The 22,262-nt window shown below is 69.1% G+C and overlaps 2 protein-coding genes across 3 annotated transcripts; one reads left to right on the top strand and one right to left on the bottom strand.

The window, feature by feature from the left end:
• KIAA0513 (KIAA0513 ortholog) lies at window positions 1-17,104 on the top strand. Of its 2 annotated transcripts, XM_055146068.1 has the most exons (13): window positions 1-124; window positions 6,880-7,356; window positions 9,428-9,527; window positions 10,035-10,108; window positions 11,524-11,594; window positions 11,748-11,952; window positions 12,339-12,376; window positions 12,568-12,646; window positions 13,257-13,334; window positions 13,766-13,792; window positions 14,997-15,077; window positions 15,912-16,006; window positions 16,255-17,103. In XM_055146068.1, exons 2-13 carry the CDS (start codon window positions 7,028-7,030, stop codon window positions 16,302-16,304), a joined length of 1,227 nt encoding a protein of 408 aa, XP_055002043.1. In that variant the 5' UTR covers window positions 1-124; window positions 6,880-7,027; the 3' UTR covers window positions 16,305-17,103. The 2 variants fall into 2 exon arrangements, with proteins under 2 accessions (XP_055002043.1, XP_055002044.1); XM_055146069.1 differs by lacking the exon at window positions 13,766-13,792 and having other exon boundaries at window positions 16,255-17,104.
• An 890-nt stretch (window positions 17,105-17,994) lies between these two features.
• On the bottom strand, window positions 17,995-22,140 carry CIBAR2 (CBY1 interacting BAR domain containing 2). The gene is made up of 9 exons (XM_055146162.1): window positions 22,046-22,140; window positions 21,462-21,696; window positions 21,317-21,385; window positions 21,113-21,214; window positions 21,014-21,019; window positions 20,405-20,509; window positions 18,902-19,015; window positions 18,334-18,459; window positions 17,995-18,179 (listed from the first exon to the last, which is right to left on the bottom strand). The coding sequence occupies exons 1-9, from the start codon at window positions 22,063-22,065 to the stop codon at window positions 18,063-18,065; spliced, it is 894 nt and encodes a 297-aa protein (XP_055002137.1). The 5' UTR covers window positions 22,066-22,140; the 3' UTR covers window positions 17,995-18,062.
• Window positions 22,141-22,262: the final 122 nt, after the last annotated feature.

Below are 22,262 nucleotides of genomic sequence, written 5' to 3'. Positions count from 1 at the left end.
GGCCGGGCGCGCCTGCGCAGGTGCCGGGGGCGGGGCGCCGCGCTGACTGACAGGCGGCCGCGGGGACCGAGCAGGTCCGGGCAGGCGCAGGGGCCGCTGCATCTGCCGGCGCCGCGCGGCCGCGGTGAGCGGGGCTGCGGGGGTCCGCGGGGTCCGCGCGTGCGGGGCTGGGAGGAGGATGCGGCGCGGGACCCGCGGTGGCAGCCGTGTCGCCGAGTGGCCCCGCGCGGGGCCGGCGCGGGGTGGGGAGGAGGAGCCCCCCGCGCGGCCGCCGTCCGGGGGCGCTGCCCGTGCCTCGGGGTCCCCCGCGCCGGGCCCCACTCGGGCCGCGCGGTGCGGGGCGCGCGGCGGCAGCCCCGGGCTGGCACCGGCCGCGCTGACCAGGACGCTGCCCCGCGGTGAGTCACCGGCACGGCCGGGCCGCCTTCCAGGCCACTGTCACTCTGGCCACGTTTCCCATTAAGGCACCCCCCCCCCCCCGCAGCCTGGAGCGGCAGGGCCGGGCCGAGAGAGGAGGGGGCTGCACGGTGGGGAGCCCCTTCCTCCCCTGCATCGCCTGGCAGCCCCGTGTCCCATTGTTCGGCTGTCACCGGGCTCATTTCCACCTTTTCCACAAAGGGGACAGCTGTCATGTCCCTTCCCCCCTGTAGCTGTTGTGTGGTGACCCCGGGTCACACTGGGGTCCCGAGCTAGCAAGGGCAGCTCCCCCAGCCCCGCCCCCCGGTGCTCGCGGTGAGGGCTGGTCGTGTCCTACACGGCTGGTGGCGCAGCGGGGTCCCGTACGGCAGCCCCCCTGGGACCGAGCTGGGCGCCTGAGGTCCAGCTGCAAGCCTGGTGCCTGGAAGGAGATGCGCGACCCTGACCCGCCCTGCCCGCCTCTGCACACGGGGACGGACTCGCGAGGCGGAGCGAGGCGGACTCGGCGAGAGGAAGTTGGCTCAGGACCTGTTTGTTTTCCACGAGAGAAACGGGATGGCCCGGGGGCCGGGGGTGCGAGCTGGGGGTTCCCACTGGTGCGCGCTGCTCCCGGCTGCGTCTCTGCTTCTGTGGCGTGTGCCCGTACCACTGCTGCCTCGGGCTGGGTAGCCCCGTGAGAGGGTCTCTGCGCCCGGAGAGAACCAGCCCCCAGTGACTCGCCTGCACTGCCAGGAAAGGGGGGTTCGTGCCTGCAGCTTTCGGGCCGGGCCACAGAGCCGCCCGCGCCGGGCTCCTCGCTGAGGGCCATGGGCTCTCCGGGCGGCAGGCCGTGTGGGCGGCGAGCCAGGCTCTGTGGCCTCTCAGTGCTCCCCAGCCCCCCCCCCCCAGATGGGGGCCACAAGCCAGCCCCAGGCAGGGGACTAGGGACCCGAGCCCCGTGTCCCCACGCCGCATGTGAGGACAGAGTCAGCGATGGACACAGGTCCCTGAGCAATGCCAGGGGCCCTCAGCTGCGTGTCGTGGCTTCCAGCCCCGGGGGTGCGCCTGCCCTCGCCCGGTCGCCGGCGTGGAGCTCAGATTTGTCTGTCCAGACACCGAGCAGGAAGCAGGGTGCAGGCGGCTTGCTCAAGCGTCCCTCGAATTTCCACAGAGCCCGGGTGTGCTCAGCCCCGCGGTGAGGCAAGAGCGGGTGGTTCTGCAGAGCCCGCGTGGCTCCCCGGTGCCCCCGCAGTGAACCCCGTGGGACTGGCCCTGCACCCTGGCGCTGGGGCCCGGCCCTTGGTACGTGCCGCTGCTGGGCGGCCGGCACGTATTTGGAAACCAGTCACGGCCTTTCCTGTGGGGCGAGAGAAAGACACGGCGTGCGCCCCCCCCCCCCACGGGGTCTCCGGTGCTCGCCCCCAGGCCCCCGAGGTCAGGAGTAAACCCCTCGCACTGCCGCGTGCACCTCCCCCCAGTGAAATGCAAGCAACAAGATAATCCTGCCGTTCCCTACGCGGCTCAGGCCCCGCACAGCCTCACAGAGCCCTCTGGGGCTGTTGGCATCCTGTGTTGGTCCACAGCAGCGAGCTCGCGCCACTCCTGGCCCTGCTCTCGGAGTCACTCCCGGCGGGGCGCGGGGGACCCTATGGCACGGCTGCATGCAAGACCAGCGCCCCCCCCCCCCCGCTGTGCTGTCCTGGGGGGCCCCAGGCAGGGAGTGGCAGGAGTGAGTCAGGCCAGAGCGGGTGGAGGGTGGAGGGCGGGACCGGAGCACAGGGGAGCCTCTCACTCAGCGGGACCCGGAAGCGGCCGGCAGGATGGCTGGACCGGAATCCCGGGAGTCGCCTTTGACTTCCGCCGAGCCCTGAGGTGCCGGGAACCAAGGAGCTAAAGCGACCTGATTTAAGTTCAGAGCTCTGTATAGAATTTGGAGGGTTTTGGGGTGGAGGTCACACCCAGCAGTGCTCCGGCTCTGCACTCAGAAATCACTCCTGGCAGTGCTCGGGGGACCACATGGGATGCTGGGAATCGAACCCGGGTTGGCCGTGTGCAAGGCAGACGCCCTCCCCGCTGTGCTATCGCTCCGGCCCCTAAAAGTTTGGTTTTGTTTTGGCAGTACTTGCAGCTGACTCCGGCTCTGTGCTCAAGGATGACTCCTGGTGGGACTTGGGGGAGCCTGTGGGGTGCAGGGATCGAACCCAGGTCAGCCACACGCAAGGCAAACACCCTCCCTGCGCTGCTGTCCTCTAGCCCTCATTTTTTTTCTTGAACCAGAGTGTTCCTCAAAAAGCTGTGAGGGGCTGCGCCCCCCAGCACAGCGTGACCCAGCCATGCCCACGCCCATCCAGTTCCGACTCAGCACCACGCTGGCCTGCTCCCCTCCCTGCACTCTGCCCCAGGACCTTTGCATGAGCGGGTCCTTCCTTTGTAGTGGCTGCTCCCCGACTTTCAGCTCACGGCCTCAGTCCGCTTTCCCTGACAGCCCTCTTCTCCCGATCCCCAGCCCGCTCTGCTCTTGGGGGTCCAGGCGGCTCCGGGAGGAGCACTCACCTCGCGCGTGGGAGCAGCTGGGCTCCAGCTTGGCCTGGCAGAAGCAACCACGTGGGCGGCCCACTGCCCGACCAGGGTCTCACAGAGTCCAGATTACTGATTTTTGTTTGTTTGGGGGCCACACCTGGCGGTACTTAGGGCTGACTCCTAGCTCTGTGCTCAGGGACTGACTCGGGCTACAGTGCTCGGTGCAGGGGATTGAAGCGTGCCCAGCTGCGTGCCAGGCAGGTGCCCTCCCCACTGTGCTGTTCCGGGTCAAAGGAGCTTTCTGGGATCAGAACCTTTGGGTCCGCGCCCAGGGGATGCGTCGATGGCTGTGCGCCTGTGAGCAGCCGACGCCGCTGAGCTGGACGCCCAGAATTGGGGAGCTGCAGGGTGGGGGCTGTGGGGTCCCATGAGACCCCTCGGCTGTGCCCAGGCCCCCCTGCCTGTATGTGTGTCCCCACTGCTCCCTGGCTGCGCCCCCACTGCTCTGCAGATGCCCCCTCTGGCGCCCCGGGCCCTGGGGGTCGGGACAGTGTTGTTTTCAGGAGACCCCTCCATGCCTTGTGCCGTTTTCATTGGTGCCTTCTGCTGCTTTTCAGCTTGGGGCTCCATCTGCCAGACCCGGTGGCCACTCTTGGGGCAGCTGCTGGGGGTTGCTCCCTGTAGTTGGGGGAGGAGGCAGTGTTGGGGGTCGGACCCGGGCCTCCCCGTGAAAGCCATCTCAGCGTTCTCCCACCCTCAGAGGGTGGGCCCGGCCGGAGACACGATGGCACTGCCCTTCTGGTGCCCGTGGGGAGGTCACCCCCCCCCCCCGGTCTGGGACCTGGGAGTGCTGTGGAGAGCAGCCCTCCTTCCAGCTCGAATGGGGTGTCCGTGGGGGGCCGGGTAAAGGGGTGGGGGTGGAGTAGGGGGTGAGAGGGGCGTGGGGTGGGGGTGGGAAGGGGTGTGAGTAGCACGTGGCTGGCGGGGGGGGCTACAGGTGGGGCACCTCCTGGGGCTTCTAGAAGTCTCCCTCCCCTGCTGGCCGCTGGCCTCTGTGCAGCTGACCGGGGCCAGGGAGGCAGGTGGGCAGGAGGGGAGAGCGAGGGACCCCGCTGGGGACGCGTGTGGGCGAGCTGACTCAGCCGATGACTCAGCAGAGCAGAGGGGACCCCGGGGACAGGAGGGGTGGGCTGGAGGGAGGCGCCGAGGAAGAGGCAGGGGGGTTGTGGGGGGGCCTCCTCCACACCCTGAGCTGGGAATACGAAGCAGGACCCCCAGCAGGGAGCAGGGTGGGTCAGTGCTCAGGCCTGCTCCTGGCCGGCTCAGCAGCCACGCGGGGCACAGCGCCCCCCGCGGTCTCCCCTCCCCTCCTGGTGCTGTCCAGCCCCGGGGCTGCGTTTCTCGCGGGAGAAGCACTTGACACCCGTTTATTTAAGCGAGTCACTTTGTGCCTTTGTTGGTCTCTCCAGAGCGCTGGCCCTGAGTGGCCACGCCGGGCTGCCCACGTAGGGGTCAGCGGGTTCCTGGCCATGTCCACTCAGCGAGTGGCTGTGGGGGGCAGGAAGGAGCTCAAGGGCCGGATGTTCGCAGCGCCCCTGCTGGGCCCCGAGGCAGCCGTGATGGGGCTTCTGGCCCAGGGGGTGACCAGGGGCAGCCGTCTAGCGGGGCTGAGGGTCCCGCACTGGCTCTGTGTCTGCGTGGCCCCAGGGCTGGCCTTGCCTCTCCAGCCTCGGGCCCGGAGCCCGGCTTGGAGGAGTGAACGCCAACCTGCGGCCCAGGGTGGGCCCGGCTCCGGGCTCAGTGGCTGCCCCGCCAAGTACTCAGCCAGGCCAGTGGAAATGGGGGTGGGCACTGGCCCTGGGGGGAAACTGCCCTTCACGCTAGGCCCAGCTCCCCAAAGCCTGAGTTCTGGTCCCGGGGAAGCCACCGTCCACTCCAGCGGAACCCGAGACCGACCTCGTGGTTCCTCCCGGGAGCTCCCCTGACTCAGGCCGGGAGCTGGGGAGGGGGCGCGGGGCCCTACTCCTTCCATGTGGTGCCTGGTTCACCCCGGTCCTGCGGGGGTCTGGGGCCTGCTGGGCCGGGGGTTGGGCTGGATCTGCTGTGAGGGTTCCCTCTCTCCTTTCGGGGGGGTGCTAACTGGTTCTTGGGGCGCGTGGGAAGCCCAGCAGCTTGGGGCGGGGGGGGGGGGGTGGCGCTGGCGGCTGAAAGCCGACCTGCCAGCCCCGGGCCAGGCACCAGCCTTGGGGAATCAGAGTTTGTGCAAAGTAGGGGTGTGGCTTGCCCAGGCAATCTCTTTCCTTCCTCCTGCCAGGCCGCAGGGCGGGAGAGCCGGGTGAGGTGGGGTGCAGGCCCCGCCCCTAAGGCCTTTTCTTGCCTCCGGGTCTCCCAAACAGTGCTGGGGGGCGACAGGGTAGGGTGGCCGGGAGCCAGGTCGCAGCACCTGGCTCAGGGTGAGGGTGCAGAATTGAGGTACTGGGGTCCCTCCTGCAGTACTGGGGGCCCCGGGCTGCACCTCTGTTGCGCAGGGCGCCAGACAGGACCAGGGATCAAAGTGTCTCGGCCCTCATGCCCCCGCCAAGCTCCCTGTCCCAATGGGCTGGGACCCAGATCCTTCCTTCACCCCTCGCCCCTGCCCCTGTGCCCCGTCACCTGCTGTGTAGGGCAAGGGGGAGTCGGGGTGCGGCCCACAGCAGTGAAGGGTTTGAAGAGAAATGCGGATGGTTCCGGGCAGGGGAGTACCCAGCTCTGACCCGCGCACACGACCTTGGTCTCGGGTCTCTGCCATGGCCCAGGAGGAGGTCTGGGGGGGGGCGGTCAGGCCCCTGCTCCGTCACCCCTCCTCCGGAGAGAGGGTGGCGCACGCCCTCCCCCTGGAGCCGAGGCTGGGGCCCACCAGCTGCAGGCTTCAGTCTCCTTCCCGCGACCTTGAACCTCTTTGCTCTTGGCTGGAAAATAGATGCAGGGGTGGGGGTGGTGGCAGATGTGTCAGACTCGGCTCCTCTCCCTCCCTCCCTCCCTCCCTCCCTCCGAGGCTTTATTTCTCACCACCTGCAAGTCAGGGTGAGAAGCCCTGGATGGCAGGGCCGCGTGCCTCTGTCTCTCCCACTCGCTCTCGCCGCTGCCTCCCCCAAAGTGCCGGGGCCCAGGAATCCCAGCAGCACCCAGCGTCCAGGCCAGAGGGTTCCTTCGGGGCCCGGGTGTGGGGCCCCGGGGGCCATGAGGTGCTGCAGAGACAACAGCAGGGAGGCCCGGGTGTGGGGCCCCGGGGGCCATGAGGTGCTGCAGAGACAACAGCAGGGAAAGCGCGGGCCTCGCACGCAGCTCACCTGGGCTTGACCCCAGCCCCCAGGAGGTGAGCCCTGAGCACTTCCGGGGGGCCCAGACCAGAAAACTACAACTTCCGTACCGGCGCAGGATGCCCCACCTGGCAGCTGAGGGTGCCGGCGCCTCCTTGGGCCATGGCAGAGCCTCCCCTCGCACTCGGGCTGCACAGGCCCACGAGGCCTGGTCGCTCAGGGGCACGTCTCCCGGGGGTTCACAGAAGTGCTGGCCAGAGAGAAAGGCACCGCATGGTCCCCTGAGCACCACCGGGTCTCGCTTCTGGACAGGACCAGGGGTGGCCGGAAACAAGGTGCAGCACAGTGGACTCACGTCCACCCACCTCCCCATGGCCCTGGTGGCTGGTGCCCGGGTCTGCCGGGGGCAGGTGGACAGCCGTGGGGGTCTCAGCCCAGCCGCCCTGCTGCGTGCCCCACCCACGGCCTCGGGGATGCGTGGGGGGACAGGGCAGCAGCCCCGCCCCCCTCTGAAAGCCATGACCGGGCCTGGGAGAGCCCGGCTGTGGCTGTGGCTTCCTGCAGGTGTGTGGGCACGGCTCCGCAGTCAGCAGAACCTGTGCTGTGTCCCGGAGGCCCGGGTGACCTGCTGCTCCTAACACCAGCTCTGTGCCTGTCCTTCCAGATGCCTTAGCCCCGGAGCGCCCTGCCAAGGCCCGTGACTGTGGGCCCCCTGTATGGGCCGGGCCCCTGGCACCTTCTGACCCCGGGGAGCCACCTCCAGCCGCCCTGCCATCCTCCTCGTCCTCCTCGGCGGACACCTGGCGCCAGCCATGGAGGCTCCCGAGGTGCCCGTGGGCTCCCTGATCGACCTGGGCTCCGAGTCGCCGGCCACCTCGCCCGGGGACACGCCGCGGCCCAAGCTGCAGGACGAGGAGGGCTCTCAGGGCGATGGCGCATCCGAGAGCGAGGCCACCGAGTCGGCGGACAGCGAGAACGACATGGGCGAGTCGCCCTCGCACCCGTCCTGGGACCAGTACCACCGCTCACCCTCCGACGACTCCTTCTCCTCCAACCAGAGCACCGAGTCGGCCAAGGACGAGGATGCGCTGGAGCTCCGGGAGTTCATGCGCAGCTACGTGGAGAAGATCTTCTCGGGAGGGTGAGCCCGGCCCCGCCCAGTCACCGCCGGCCCCGCCCTCGCCGGCTCGGCCCCGCCCAATCACCGCCGGCCCCGCCCTCGCCGGCTGGCCCCGCCCACTCACCGCAGGCCCCGCCCTCGCTAGCCGGCCCCGCCCAGTTACCACCGGCCCCGCCCTCGCTAGCTGGCCCCGCCCACTCACCGCCAGCCCCGCCCTCGCCGGCTCGGCCCCGCCCCGTCACCTCCGGCCCCGCCCCTTCTACGTTTTGCCCCGCCCTCTCCTCTGGGCCTGGCCCCGCCCCCTCCAGGCACGCGCCTGGCCCCACCCCCAGCAGTGTCCGGGTCTCTCCTGGGCAAAGCCCCGCCTTCTCCAAGACCTGGCCCTGACCCGTTTTCCTGGCCCCTGTCCAGCTCCTGCCTGGACTCTCCCTGCATCCGGCTGTCTGAGTGCTCCCGTGCCCTGCTGGCTGTCTGGGAGGCCTTCCAGATGATACCCTGCAGCTAGAACCATCCGGGGGATTTCTGCCACCTCTTCCTGTATTCTGATACCCTGGGGGCTTCTCCTTGGCACACCAGGTCAGGGTTAGACCTGGCCAGGGGCCCGCAGCTATGAGCAGCATTAAATCTCGGGCCATGGAGCAGAGAAGGTGACCCGCGCTCCCACACTCTGGGGGTTCAGCGGTTTCTGGGGTGACACCTGGGATGCACCCCCGTCTGGAGTTGCTTTGGGTCTGGCAGGGGTCGGGGAGAGGCATGGGGACCGGAGCAGCAAGAGAGAAGCGGGGTCGGGGTGTTCAGTGAGCAGGGCCTGCGAAGGAGCTCTAGCTCCCTGGCCTCCTCGGGGCTCCCCCCAGCATGGGCAGGTTGGCCCAGGGGGCTGAGCACTGACCCGTCCTGCACAGCCAGACTGAGTGTGACTGTTTCTGTGCTCCGAGCGCTGTCTGGGGCCCTCCGAATACCTCGTGTGAGGATAAAGGGAGAACCAGAAACAAGCGTAGGAGGGTCAGGCCCAGTCCTGGCTATCAGTATGTTAAACGCCCCTTGGCTGGTGGAGCCCGCCCCTCCCCGCCCTCCACCCCCACCCTTACTCTGAACCTGGGGCTTGCAGTGCATGCACCTGCCTCTAGAGGGCGCGTCTCCAAGTGAGTTGCCTGGGCTGAGGGTCCTTCTGAGTTAGGACCTGAGGCGGGTCCTAACTTGTGGGTACCCCCTGTCCCCAGTAGAACCAGTAGGTTTGTCCTGAGCTCACTGAGGAACCAGTATGCACCCCGTTCTCTGGGGTGCTGTCTGCACGCCTTCCTGGGCGTGAGGCACCACCAGTTTCCTGGAGGCCAGTTGATTGCCCCCCCCCTCCGTGCGCCGTGTTTGACGCAAGGGCAGCCTGGCGGCCCCTATGCTGGGACGGTCAGTCCTCCTCCCCGAGCCAGCACTGAGAGGGCCGGAGATAGGGGGAAGGCACTTGCCTTGCACGCAGCCAGCCCAGGTGAAACCCTGAACCCACCAGGAGTGACCCCTGAGCACCACCAGGCGTGGCCCCCAGACCCACATCCGTGCAGAGGGGAGGCAGTGGACGCGGGCGTCCCCGGGGCGTGGGATACACGAGGCCCAGGTGTTCCTCGCCAAGCCCTCAGGGAGGGGCCACGCCGCCGCCGCCACCCTCCGTGCTCCTTCGTCTTCAGCCTGCGTGGGTGCTGGTCCCCGCCCCCAGCAAGAGTGCCAGGAAGTTGTTTTTTCACTTGGGGTCACCCCGACTGTGCCAGGGCTTCCTCCTGGCTCTGCCCAGGGACCACTCCCTGATGGAACCTGGGCCAGCCACTCGCAGGGCCAGTCCCGCCCTGACCCCAGTTTGCATTTTATTTTTTGGAGGGGAGGAGCTGGAGGAGAGCGCCCCCTGGAGGCAGCCTGGAGAGGCGCATGCGCCAACCTTCCCCCCCACCCCTGCACCCCAGTCTGTGGGCCTTTGAAATCACACCTTCTCCTGGGGGATCGCGGGAGTCTGAGTGGGTGGGGTGTGTGAGTTCCTTGGCCTGGGCCCCCTGCGGCCTCTGTGCTCGGTGACTCACTGCTGTCTTCTCCCCCCCGCACCGTCCAGGGAGGACCTGGACCAGGAGGACAAGGCCAAGTTCGGGGAGTTCTGCAGCAGCGAGGACGGCAGAGGCCGCGAGTGGTTCGCTCGCTTCGTCAGCGCCCAGGTGGGCGGGGGACGGGGGGCGGAGCCCGTGGGGGGGCGGGCAGAGCGCCCAGGTGGGTGAGGGGGAGGTGGTTCCCTTCCAGCCCCACCTTCATACACCCTGGAAGTACCTGGCTCGGCAGAGGGGAACTGTGCCACTTCCCTGAGCACTTTGTTTTGGGTCCTTTTGGGGGGCCACACTGGCAGTGCTCAAGGCTTCCTCCTGGCTCCGTGCTCCGGGACCCTCCGGGCTGAGCTGGGCCAGGCGGCCCCACCTGCTGTCTTTTCTCTCTGGCCCCTCTTGTTCCGTTCTCGTCTGTTTTTTCCTGAGCCTTTGGGAAGCGCCCGAGGAGGTGGCCATGGAGGGTCCCCGTCAGCAGGTGTCAGAGACACTGGAGGGGGCTGGGCCAGGTGCCCCCGGTCCGTGGCTGTGTGCCAGGCCCCGTCCTGCTCCCGCCTGGCCTCTCGGGCCCCCGCGGGGGCGGCCCTGGCCTCTCCAGCCCTGCAGCCCCTGACGTGTCGCCCGCAGCGCTGTAACTCCAAGTGCGTGTCCGAGGCCACCTTCTACCGCCTGGTGCAGTCCTTTGCCGTGGTCCTGTTCGAGTGAGTACCGCTGCCACCGGGCCCTGCTCTGGGCCAGGCTCACCCTGTCCCAGTGGGTGTGAGCAGGTGCCTACGAGGGTCCTAGGACAGTGACTCAGGGGACCCACATGCCCTCCCCGCCCAGTCTGGAGTTTGCCCCATCGCCGTGTCCCCGGACGCCCTCGGCACGCGCGGGCCTTGCTGGAGCCTTGAATCAGGGAAGACAGAGATGCTGCGGTCCCCGATGCTCCTGCCTACGACCCTCGTACTGCACTGTGGGGGACTGAGGATGGGGTACACTGTGTGTGGGGCCCAGGGCCGCCCTTCCTCCTCTGGAGAGCAGCCTTGGTGGTAGACACGCCCAACTGGCCGAGTTTCCTCCTTCTGTGGCTTAATTGAAGCCCTGTAAGGAGCATATTATCCTATTAGCCCATTAGTGCAACAAAGGAACCATCAAAGGCAACAATGTTGCCAACCAGTGCAACAATGTAGCTACCGAGGGCACCAGTGTCTCAGCTCCTGCCACCTGTGTATATATTGCAACAATGTAGCATCTAGTGGCAAACAAAAAATTTAAAAAAACAATGTAGCATCCGGTGGCACCGTGGAGAGCTGATGGCAGTGATGCGGGCACTGCTTGTCACCCCAGTGGGGTCACCGAACACAGCAGCTCAGTGGCCGAGGTAGCCGGGCCCTGGTGACCTGCTCTGTGGCCAGGGGGCCGCAGCAGCTCTCCTGCTGGAACCATTCAGCAGTTTCCCCGCGGGGGCGATGTCCCCGGCTGGGGGCTAGAGTGATGCAGGAAGGGACAGTCGGTGCCCATGGGTGGGGGCGGCGCTTTCTCTGCCTGGAGAAGGAGGTTTCCTTTACTTGGAGAGGCGAGAGCTCGGGCCGCCCGGCGGTGCAGGACTCCTGACCGTGCTCAGGAATGACTCCTCGTGGGCCTTGGGGACCCTGTGGGGTACCAGGGATCGAGCCTTGGGTTGGTTGCCCGCAAGGCCTGTGCCGTTCTCACAGACTAGCGAAGGTAGACTCCCGGGGCGCTGAGGGCGGGTCCTGCGAGCTGCTCGGCCCCCGACGGGGCCGCACACACTGCCTGGCTATGGCGTGGGTGGCTCAGCGGGGACTGGGACTGGCCCTGGGCAGGGACGCACTGCCCCCTGGGGCCTGGGGCAGGGTGGGCATGGGGCGACCCCACGGTGCCGCTGGCCCGGCCTGAGCAGCGCCAGAACCAGGCTGTGGGGCAGCTGCCGCGTGTGTGGCGTGAGCCCCCACTCCAGCCCGGCCGGCTCCGGGGGCAGCACCTCCCTGAGGGGGAGGCGGGGCCTGGAGCCTCTCTCTGGCCTGTTCCCGCCTCCCCATGGCATCCCGGGGTTTGCACCGTGCACACGTCCAGGCTCGCCCTGGGGGCCTCACAGTGCCCCCGCCCCCCGCAGGTGCCACCAGCTGGATGACTTCGGCCCGGCCAAGAACCTCATGACGATGTGCTTCACCTACTACCACATAGGTGAGGCCGGCCGCTCCAGGGCAGCCCCAGCCTCATCCGCACCCCAGCGCCCTCCTGGCCTCGTGCACAGGGGTGGGGCCTTTGGGGGCTTGGGGGTCTCCCCGCCAGACTGAGTGGCAAAGCCCCGCCGGGCTCACGGAGACCCCCCCCCAGGGAAGCCGCACCTGCTCCCCGGGGAGGCACGGGAGAAGCCGGGGGGCACCATCGACTCCTACCTGAAGTCGGCCAACAGCTGGCTGGCCGGCACCAAGGACATGGCGGGGCGGCTGCTGAGGAGCACGGCCAGGCCCGAGAACGCCCGGGGCTTCTTCGCGGGGCTGGAGACCAAGCTGAAGGGCCCGCTGGGCAGGAGAGACGAGTAAGAGACCCGGGGCCTCTCCCGCTGCGCCCGAGTCCCCGCAGGCTTGGGGATGCGGAGGGGAAACTGGCCTGGTACAGTCCCGCTGGCCGGGCCCTCGCGGGGGGGGGGGGGGGACGGGAGGTGAGGCCGGAGCCCCCGGAGGCGACAGTCCACTCGGGTTGGGGCCCAGGACGGGGACGCCAGCGGCCCCCCTGCTGGCGCCGCTGCTCTCCGGGCCCAGTGCCCGAGGGGCCCAGTGCCATCCGGGTCAGGGCAGCGGCGCCTGTGGGCCCCATTTCGTAGTACACGGGCTCGGGACCCCCTCCCAGGCCTGGTGAGGGCTTCTCTGGGCACGACCGAGGGGCCTCCTGGTAACAGCTGTCTCTCTCTCTCTCTGCCCGAAGGGAGGAGGACAAGCCCCCCGGGAGGCCCCAGCGGGCAGGTGAGTGTGGCGCCTGGACCCCCAGGCGGGCGTGCCCAGTCGCCAGCCCCCGAGGAGCTGGTTGGCTCAGCCTTACTTTCTGCTGCTTTTGTGGGGGGAGCGGGTGTGCCAAGAGGGTGCGGCCGCCCCGGCCCAGTTAGGGAAGCTTCTGGAGCGGCCGCAGCCCTGATCCCCCTCCCCCCCTCCCGCAGGGAGTGTGGGCAGCCCCGAGGAGGAGAGGAAGGGGGAGAAGATCTACCTGTACTCGCACCTGAAGCAGCAGCCCATCTGGTAAGCCCGGGGGTCAGGTGCAGAGCTGCGGGGTCCGCACACCTTCACACCTTCACAGCAGCCCAATGCGGGGGTCACCCTGCTGGTGGTCCCCGCACACGCACATGCCAAGTTATTGCCAGGGCGCACGGAGGCGGCTCCGCGCAGCGCCACGTGCCGGGGGGAGAGGCGGGCTGGGGGGGTCCCCGCAGGCAACACAGTGGGTGGGAGCCCGCCCTTAGGTGACGCGTGGCCTCTAGCCGCCCGGGCAGACCCCTCGGGCCCAGAAGGGAATGGAGCCCCCACTCGCCTCCCTGCTGAGCCGCCCTAGCGGCAGCTACTGGGCTGTGGTTCTTTACGTGGTTCCGGAACCTTCCGGGCCCCACCCTTGGGCACAGGCTGCAGAGCCGAAGTGCCTCGCAGGGAGCAGGTGTGAGGAGTTCAGGCCCCACGTCCGCCCCCAGCCCCTCAGGCAGGGGGAGGTGGGCAGGGCTGGGCAGCTGCTCTGCCCTGGGCGGGAGGCGCTGTCCCTCCCTCCGGGCTGCGTCCTGAGCTTCGGAGCCTGGCCGAGGGGCAGGGGGGGGGGCTGGGCCGGTGCCCCCCTGCCCGCCGCTCACGGCCCGCCCCCTAGGCACACGCTGAGGTTCTGGAACGCGGCCTTCTTCGACGCCGTCCACTGCGAGAGGAGGAAGCGCTCGCCCACCACCAGGTACGGGGTGCCGCGCGCCGGCCGCATGCCTTGCTTCCTGCCGCCCCCGGCCTGGGCGCGGGCGCTGTGAGGCCCCCGCCCGCCCACCCCGCCCTTCCTCCGGCAGTAGCCCCAGCCCTGGCTTCCCGGGGGCCCGGCTCCAGGCCGCGGGGTCTCCGCTGGGGTCTGTGCCGGTGGCCGGGCGCTGGGAGCCGCTGCTGTCTCTGGGCACGGCCCACGGCCCGGTGGCCCCGTGGGGGTGTCAGCCTGCTGGGGCGGGCTGTGCAGGGGTTGCTCGGGGCCGGCTCCGCTCTCGGGGGAGTGCTGGGACCCTGTGTCTGAGGGCCCCAGAGTCGTCCACGCTAGAGGCAGCCTGGTCCCCACCGCCCGCGTGGCCCCCCCGCCCCCGCGTGCCTTTGACCTGTTCCTCTGTTTGCTGTTTCTGCTGCCAGAGGGGAAGCTGGAGAGAAGGAGCCGAGGTGTGTGCCCCCGTTATTCCTGCCGTGCGGCCCCTGCGCCGGGGGGCTGGCGCCGGGCAGCCCCCACAGAGGGCCCGAGGGCTGAGGGCCGGGATTGTCAGGGCTCGGCCCCTCCCAGCAGCGCCCCTGCAGACTGCACGTGCTGCTTCAGGCAGCTGTGTGTGCACGTATGTGACCTGTGTGTGCGTGCGTGTGTTTCTGTGTGACTGCGTGCCTGTGTGTGCACACGTGTTTCTGTGTGTACATGTCTGTGAGTGTGCGTGTGTGCGTGTGAGTGTGTGCCCCGCCAGGCCCCTGGGGAGAAGGCCGCGCCGTCTGGGCTGGGCTGGGCTGGTGGGTGCGTTGCTCCATTCCTCAGCCTGGGGGGCCCAGCGGCCCGACACAGGGGCACTGTCCACCTGCTGCCCCTCCTCAGAGCGCCCAGGGCCCTTCCAGAAGGGTGGGCTCGGCCCCACCCGCAGCCCCTGTGCAGGGCGGGGGGATGCAGCCGCAGTGCTCGCTGGCGGGAGGGGCTCCCTGCTCAGTGCTCGGATGCTCCCGAGCGGCCCATCGCTGGCAGCCCCGGACGCCCCAGGGGCCCCATGGGACCCCCTACGGCCCTGGCTGCAGCAGAAACAAGCCCCTCAGTCTGCTGGCCGCTCGGCCCTGTGCCGGGGGCTGTGAGGCTGGACTGCCTGGGCGAGGAGGGTGGGCCGTGACCTGGGGATCCAGGTGGGGGTCCCGTGCCCTGCCCACTCTGGGCTCCTCCCCGCCCTTCTCCCATCTGGCCTTGGGTCCAGCCGGACCCTGTGCCCACACGCGCCTCCGGCCCTTTCTCTGGCTCTTTCCGCCCAGTGGCCATGGGGGGATGGCTGGCCTGGGCTTCTGCCCTGTGTCTGCGTCCGCCCCGTGGACACTCCGGGGCCCGAGGACGAGGACCCCGCGAGGGGAGAGGCTCTGCCCGACCCCAGCGGAGCCCGAGGCCTTGCCTTGGGGCGAGTCGGGCGCTCAGAGCCCCCTCGCAGGCCACGGGCAGGCCGGCTACTCCCTCAGACTCGCCGAGAGGCACCTTCCCTGGCCGGGGCCTCGGGCACCCCCAGAGCCGGGCGGGAGACCCTCTCCAGCCTCCTGCAGGCCCGGGCGGGCAGGAGGACGCGTGCCGCCGTCCTGGCTCGGGAGCCGGCAGCCGCGAGCGGGCGCCTCTGAGCCCGGCCTGTGCTTGCAGGGAGAAGTGGGGCCACATGACGCAGGAGGAGAGGGACGACAGTCGGCGCCTCCACGAGAACATCACCTTCGGGCAGCTGGGGTGAGCGCGGGCGCCGGGCACAGGCCGAGGGCGCTGGGGAGGACCCCCAGGTTGGCAAGCCGTGCCTCACCTCTCGGGGGCACGCAGCGACCCTGCACTGGCTCAGCTGCAGTGCTCAGAGGCCACAGTGGGCAGCGTGCACCCTGCCTCTGCACACGGCACCCTGCACACGGCACACGGCACACGGCACACGGCACCCTGCCTCTGCACACGGCACACGGCACCCTGCACACGGCACCCTGCACACGGCACCCTGCCTCTGCACACGGCACCCTGCACACGGCACCCTGCACACGGCACCCTGCCTCTGCACACGGCACCCTGTACACGGCACACGGCACCTGCACCCTGCACATGGCACCCTGCACACGGCACCCTGCCTCTGCACACGGCAGCCTGCACATGGTGCATGGCACACGGCACCTGGCACCCTGCCTCTGCACACGGCACATGGCACCCTGCACCCTGCACCCTACTGCTGCACACTGCACTTTGCCTCTGCACACCACACTGTTCTCCCTCTCCGCTCCCATGTCCGCACTGCACACACCGCAGCTCGGGGTTCCTGGGCGCTCGCCCTGCTGGCGGGGCTGGGCGTCGGTGTGGGTGCCCCACCCTGGCAGGCAGGTGTGCGCGGTGTTTTAAGCTTATTCCCGATACAGCCGCCCCCTCCCTACCCCCCCCCGTGCCGGGCCGCCGGGCCCTACCCAGGCACTGGGCTGGCCAGTGCCCGCCACACCCTGTTCTCTGCCTTTGCCGGGGCCGCCCAGCCCCTCCCCGCAGCCTGGACGGACAGACCGCCCAGGCCTGACCCCGGCCCCTGTGTCCCCGCAGCACGTTCACGCACAACATGCTGGCATTCGGGCTCAGCAGGAAGCTGTGTGGCGACTTCCTGAAGAAGCAGGCGGTCATCGGCAACCTGGACGAAGGTGCGGGCCCGAGGGAGGGTTTCCTGTCCAGCTGCACTGACCACTGGGGCGGCGGGGGAGTGTCCGGCTCTGGCGTTTCTGGAACCGCCCGGCATGGCCGCAGAGCTGACGCCACCTCCTGGGTCCCGTCTGCCCACTTGGGGTCCGGTGGGCCGGGCCGCTCCCCGGGTGGCCCCCAGCAAAAAGTAGTGGGGGGCCCGGAGGCTCTGTGGGGCGGGGCGGGGGGCACCACCGGCTCTCTCTTCCAGAGCAGTACAAGCTCCTGCTGGAGCACATCGACCAGATGGCCTCGGAGTAGCCGCCCGCCGCCCGCACGTCCCCGTAGCCGCGCCAGGAGCCAGCACCCCCGCCTGTGTCTGCCCCAGCCACGTGCCAAAGTGTCCCCTGAGACTCTGGGGCTAGAACCGAGTGACGTCTGGACCCCCGTGTGTCAGCGTGTGTGACATGGGGCTGCCTGGGCCGAGGGGGCACCAGCCACACCAGGCGGGGGGCAGGACCCTTCCTGCCGGCCGGGCCCTCAGGATGGCCCCAGGCACCGCCCCTCCCCGTCCCCCGTCCTCCCCCTGCCCCAGGCCGTGGGTGGGGTCTGCCCCCCTCCCTGCAACAGTGCTCAGTGCCCCTCCCCTGCCTCCTCACTGCTGCCTGCTCCAGCCCAGCCCCGACAGCCTCTCAGCCAGCCCCTGCCCTGGATTCTGTCTGGAACGTTCCAGAGAAGCCTGCATTGGCCAAGCCCCGGCAGAGTGAAGCCTGGGCGACGAGAGCATGTCGGGGTGAAAGGTGCCCCCAGAAGGGCCAGGACGCCCCCAAACAGCCCGTCTTGGAAGCTGGCCCCACCCGTGGGTCGTGCCGTTTGAACCGAACATTCCTGAAAAGCAGCGTACTTGGCTCGTGGGCCCCTCCCCCACCTCCTTGGATGCCCCTGTGGGGACTCATCCCTGTGTCCAGTCCAGAGTGGGGGTGTCCAGGGCCCCGGGCCAGCTCTGCCTCTTCTTTCAGACTGGGTCTGGGGGGGCTCCCTGGGTCCCGGTGGAGCTTGGGCGAGGGGACCCTAGCGGGGTGGGGGGAGTCGGCAGACTGTTGGGGCCCGCAGCCCGGCTGAATAAACGCCCCTTCCCCAAGGCGCCTGCTGCTGCGTGCGGGCCGAGGGCCCCGTGCTCGGGACTGTGGGCGAGGCCGTGCCTTGGGGCTCACGCAGAGGCCAGAGGGGGGTCTCCAGCGGGAGCTCCGTGCTCTGAGCCCACCGCCCCTCCTGGCCACGGCCTGTGCCCCACGCAGGGCGGGCTGCCTGGCCCTGGTGCGTGTGTCGGGGGCCTTCTCAGCCCTACCTCTGCCCACGCCGGTCACAGGCCAGGGCTGGGTGCAGAGAGGCCCGACCTGGGGGTGGGGACCCCCTCCGTGACCCCGCCCCCAGCGGCAGCAACCCGGCCAACTCCAGCCGGGCACCAAGCCCTGTGCCAGCGCCTCTCCGGGCGAGTCAGCACTGGGGCCGGGGCTGGGCAGCCCCCCAGGGAGTGGGGGAGTGTCTAGAGCCCAGCCCCGGGGGGTGTCCAGGGAGGGAAACGGGGCACTGAGTGAGGGCTGGCTGGGATGCGGGCGTTACAGGGAGCCCAGCTCCAGGCCTGGACTACGGGCTCCCACAGGCCCTCCCCGGGGTGGCCCCCAAAGGACACAGGAAGAAGCAGATTCCCGAGGGACCCAGACTCAGCACCGTCTCCGCCGGAATCTTCTAGAGAACAGGGCTCCGTGCAGGCTGACAGGCGCCAGGCCAGTCCCGGTGGCGAGGAGCCGGCCGGCCGGAGGATGGCCCCCCTCAGCCTCCTGGGACCCCCAATTCAGTGCCCCATCTTCAGCATCGTTTGAAGGTGCAGCCCCCTCCGCGCGAGCTGGGGCAGGAGGAAGCCCGCCCTGGCCGCCTTTCCCCCTTACAGAGCTGAGTTGGCCTGGCCAGCACCTGCATTTATTGAGCACCAGATGCGGGGGGGGGGGGGGGCTGGGCGGGGCGACAGCCGAAGGTCATGGGGAGGTCACGGGCCTCAGTTGCTGGGCTGCCCGGTGCTCAGGCTCCTGGCCGCTGTGGCCTCAGGTCCTGCACGGGGTCCTCCTCGGCGCCGTCCCCCTCGCTGGCCGCCTCGTCCTCCCGTGGGCTCCTCGTGGGGCTCGGGCCGGCCTGGGGCTGACGCACGCGGGGGAAGGTGGCGATGGGACGGCCACGGCCGGCCGTATCAGAAGCAGCACGTGGCCTCGTGGCCAGGCCGCAGCTCAGGGGCGGGCGCGGGCGCGTCTGCAGGAGCGGGCGAGGGGCCCGGGTGGGCCGCTGGGGTGCTCACCTGCTTGACCAGGAACCAGGGGGCGGCCGGGGAGGAGGCTGCGGGCGGCAGGGAGCGGGCGGCGTCTGGAGGGGGCCGGGCAGTGTCGTAATGGCCGTAGGTTCCCCGGATCTTGGCCCTGAAGTCCTGCGGGCAGCGTCCAGGCTGGGTCCCAGGAAGCAGACGCGTGGCTGTGCCCTGCGCCCGGGGCAGTCCGGCCTGTCCGCCCACCCGGCCACCGCTGCCTTTGGGGGACACTGAGGCACAGGCTGGTCACCCAGGAAACGAGCATCCCCTTCCCTCCAGGAGCCCCGGGAGGAGAGATGCCAGGGTGGTGCCCGCCGTCCACGGAGCCCCGCAGGGCTCTGCCCGGCTCTTGCCCGCCTGAGAACTCGGCCTCGCCGCGTGCAGGGCAGCTCCTGCCGGCCCGGTGGGCACGTGGCCCGAGGCCCCCATGGCACGTGACGTCTGTGGCCTGGAGCCCGGCCATCGGAGAGGCCAGCACGCAGTGGCGTGGGGCGGCGCTGGCCCGAGGGCCGGCCACGAGGGCCGAGAGGCGTGGGGGACCCGAGCCAGAGCAGGGACCCACCTCCAGGTCTCGCTCCGGGTCGTAGGCGTCCAGGGCCCGGAAGGCGCCCGAGTAGACCTCCACGGCCTTGGCGTGGAACACCAGCTCCACAGTCACGAAGTCCGAGAAGATCTTCTGGGGAGACCAGGGGACGTGGGGGGGCCGCCTGCAGCCCGCTCCTGCGCTGCCTCTGGGGGCCCAGCTGGACACGGGGTCCTCCTGGCCCTGTGCTCAGGGGCCACCCAGGGACACGGAGGCACAGTCCACAGCCCTCTTGGCCCGCTGGTCTCAGCACTCTGGAGGGATTTGGGGGCGCCCGGGCGTGCCCCTCGGGACGGGGCCCACCTTTGTGGAACAGGGGGCTGCTGAAGGAGGGAACCCAGGGGCGGGAGCGACCTTCTGTGGTTTCTGGGTGCACTGCGGGGCCTGCACTGCGGGACCCCAGCAGGCCGGCACACGGCCATTCCCGGGGCCCGGTCCGAGTCTGCCGCGATGGCGTCGGCCTCAGACGGACAGGGAGGCAGCGGGCGGGTGCTGGGCTAGCCAGGGTCCTGGGAGCACATGTGCACGGGGTCACGTGAACACATGAAACGTGCTTTGCACATGTGTTCATAGACACGAGACATGCAGGTGGATTCACATGGCACAGGCACAGCACCACCTGTGTGGCACAGACTGACAGCACACACATGCGTGAACACGGCATACTGGGCTCAAACAGGCATGAACATCACACACGGAGTAGGTACACATGCAGGCAGGAACACACAACACACCGCACATGCATGAATACACGTGAACACGCACACAGACACGGGCACTGCAGCCTACATGGATGTGTGCACATACAGACACACGGCTGCAGTCAGACAATGCATCCCTGCACAGGACATGTGTGTGCACATGGACATACATGGAAACACATGGATGCACTGCATGGGGTGGGGCCGGCCCGGGTCATCCACACACCCCATGCAGGGGGCAAGTGGGAGCTTCCTCGGTCACTCCCAGCTCACTTGTCTCACCCGTGTCTGGACACCAGCCCAACACCAGGCCGTGTGCGGACTCCTGGAGGTTAGAAGCTCTGTGAGAGCCCCTCATCAGCACACACGTGTGCAGACATGCACACAGCTGGCCCTCTCACCAGCACACAGGTGCACACACATATGCACACACACGGCTGGCACCTCTCACCAGCACACATACATGCACACACATAGCTGGTCCCTCTCACAGCACACATACATGCACACATACATGCACACACAGCTGGCCCCTCTCACAGCACACATACATGCACACATACATGCACACACAGCTGGCCCCTCTCATCAGCACAACAGACACACACATGCACACAGCTGGCTTCTCTCACCAGAACACGTGCACACAATCATAGACACGTGCATGCACAGGTACAAGCTGGCCTCTCTCACCAGCACATGCACGCATGCGCACCGCCGGCTCCTCCAGCACACACATGCACAGTTACACTCACGCACACGGCTGGCCCTGCCCACCCACCTGCAGGTCCTTGAGCTTCTGCCTCTGGAAGGCGTCCACCGTCTGCTCCAGCTGCTGTGTGGTGCGGCTGGCGTCCACCGAGGCCCTCTGCACGTTGCTCTCCGCCTGACCCCGGGCACGCGGGAGGGAGAATCGAGAAGGGACGCTCTGCTGGCCCTCCCCTCCTCTGCCCGGCCGTCTGGGCCACGGACCCACTGACCAGTCCGAGCCTGGCCCCACGGAGGCCGGCCCCCGCCTGCTTCCTAGCTGTGTGGCCGTGGGCAGGCCCTGAGTCTCGTCCCCTGCCCGGGACCCTGGGTTTGACCAGACTCTCCTCCCAGCTCAGTTCCCCTCCCTGCTAGGAGAGCTTCCTTCACATGAACACTGCTAGGAGAGGTGGCGGCCGGGGGAAGGGAGGGATCGTGCATGTGTGTGTGAATGCGTGTGCGCGGAGAGGGACCCGTGGTGTGCATGTGACCTTTGGTATAGTCTGTTGGGACGGGGACAGCCGAGATGCCCAGTTCCATCCGTCCGCCCTCGCTGTTTCCGCCACTGGACATAGTCTGGCTGTTCCACAAGCTCCTGCATTACCTGCAGGGCCCTGCTTAACCCGTCCCGGGCGACGCTCACCTGGGACTGTGAAGGGGTCGCTAAGGAACCAGCTCGGTTCTGGCACGAGACCCCACCCTTTGCCACATAGCCCAGGGCCCACGCCGGGCAGAAGGATACGATCATTTGACGGTCAGAAGGCGACTTCTGCCTCAGTTTCTCCAGCTTCTCCAGTTGTTTGATCTCATTGTTCCGGGCGCGTTTGAACTTCTTGACCTCGGCCTAAAGGCAGGAGGAGGCTGGCTGAGTCCTGGGCCCAGCCCCCTGCGGCCGCCCCCCCGCGCGTTCCAGGGACCCCGTGCCCGCCCTGCGCGGCCCCCTCACCCGCGTCTGCTTGATCTGCGCACCGTAGAGCTTCAGGGGGCCAAGCACCTTGTCCTCCAGCCTCTCCACCTGGGCAGGGACAGGGCCGTGGGCGTGCCGGGGGCCCTGCAGCGTGGCCCCGCGGGGGACTGGGGCGCGGGCTCACCTCGGCCTGCCGGTAGTCCTGCACCTTGGCCAGGTCCTCGGCGAGGCTCTTCATGGCCGCGCGCATGTCGGGGTTCTCGGTGTTGGCGAAGTCCAGGAGCCGCTTGACCAGCTGGTCGCCCGTGTCCCGCAGCCGGGCCGTCTTGCGGGTGTAGGCGGCCAGCAGGGAGCAGAAGTGCCCGAAGTAGGTCTCGGCGTGGTTCACCATGTCCTCCATCGCCCGCACTTGGCTGTCCCTGGGGGCAGGGTCGGGCCCGGGCAGAGTGGGGGGCCCAAGCCAGGGCCTGGGGCCCGAGTTTGCTCCCACTTCCTTCCCCGGGGCGGGGCCGGTCCCCCAGGCCCCCTGCAGTGGGCGCCAAACCGTGAAGGTTCCCAGCACCTTCTCCAGCCGCGTCACACGAGTGGTGCTCAGGGACCTGAAAGGGTCAGGACCTGTACCCCCCCCCCCGAGCCCTGGGCAGTGACCGGCCAGATGCTGGATGCTCGGGGGGGGGGGCCCCCAGCCCCGTCCACCCCACCCCCACCCCTCCCCTCTAGTCCAGCTGTGCCTCTCGAACCCTGTGCCCCGGCCCGGCTGCCACTTACCTGGAGAGAACCACGTTCATTGTGCCCAGAGAGGGGGCGGCCCCAGGGGTCTGGAGCAGGCTGCTAGGCACAGAGGGGGCCCCCAGGCACCACTTGGTCGCCGGGCAACGCGGCCACAAGCTGTGCCCTGGTAGGAGCGGCTTGTTGCCCGGCAACCGCTGCCCCGCCTGCCATGCGCCCAGCCCCGCCCTGGCCAGGCCCACTGGGTCCCCTGGGA

The sequence above is a fragment of the Sorex araneus genome, chromosome 8, assembly GCF_027595985.1.
Source record: "Sorex araneus isolate mSorAra2 chromosome 8, mSorAra2.pri, whole genome shotgun sequence".
NCBI classification, from domain to species: Eukaryota; Metazoa; Chordata; class Mammalia; order Eulipotyphla; family Soricidae; genus Sorex; species Sorex araneus.
The sequence above is the reverse complement of the archived record's forward strand: the minus strand, read 5'-3'. Positions and strand labels throughout refer to the sequence as shown.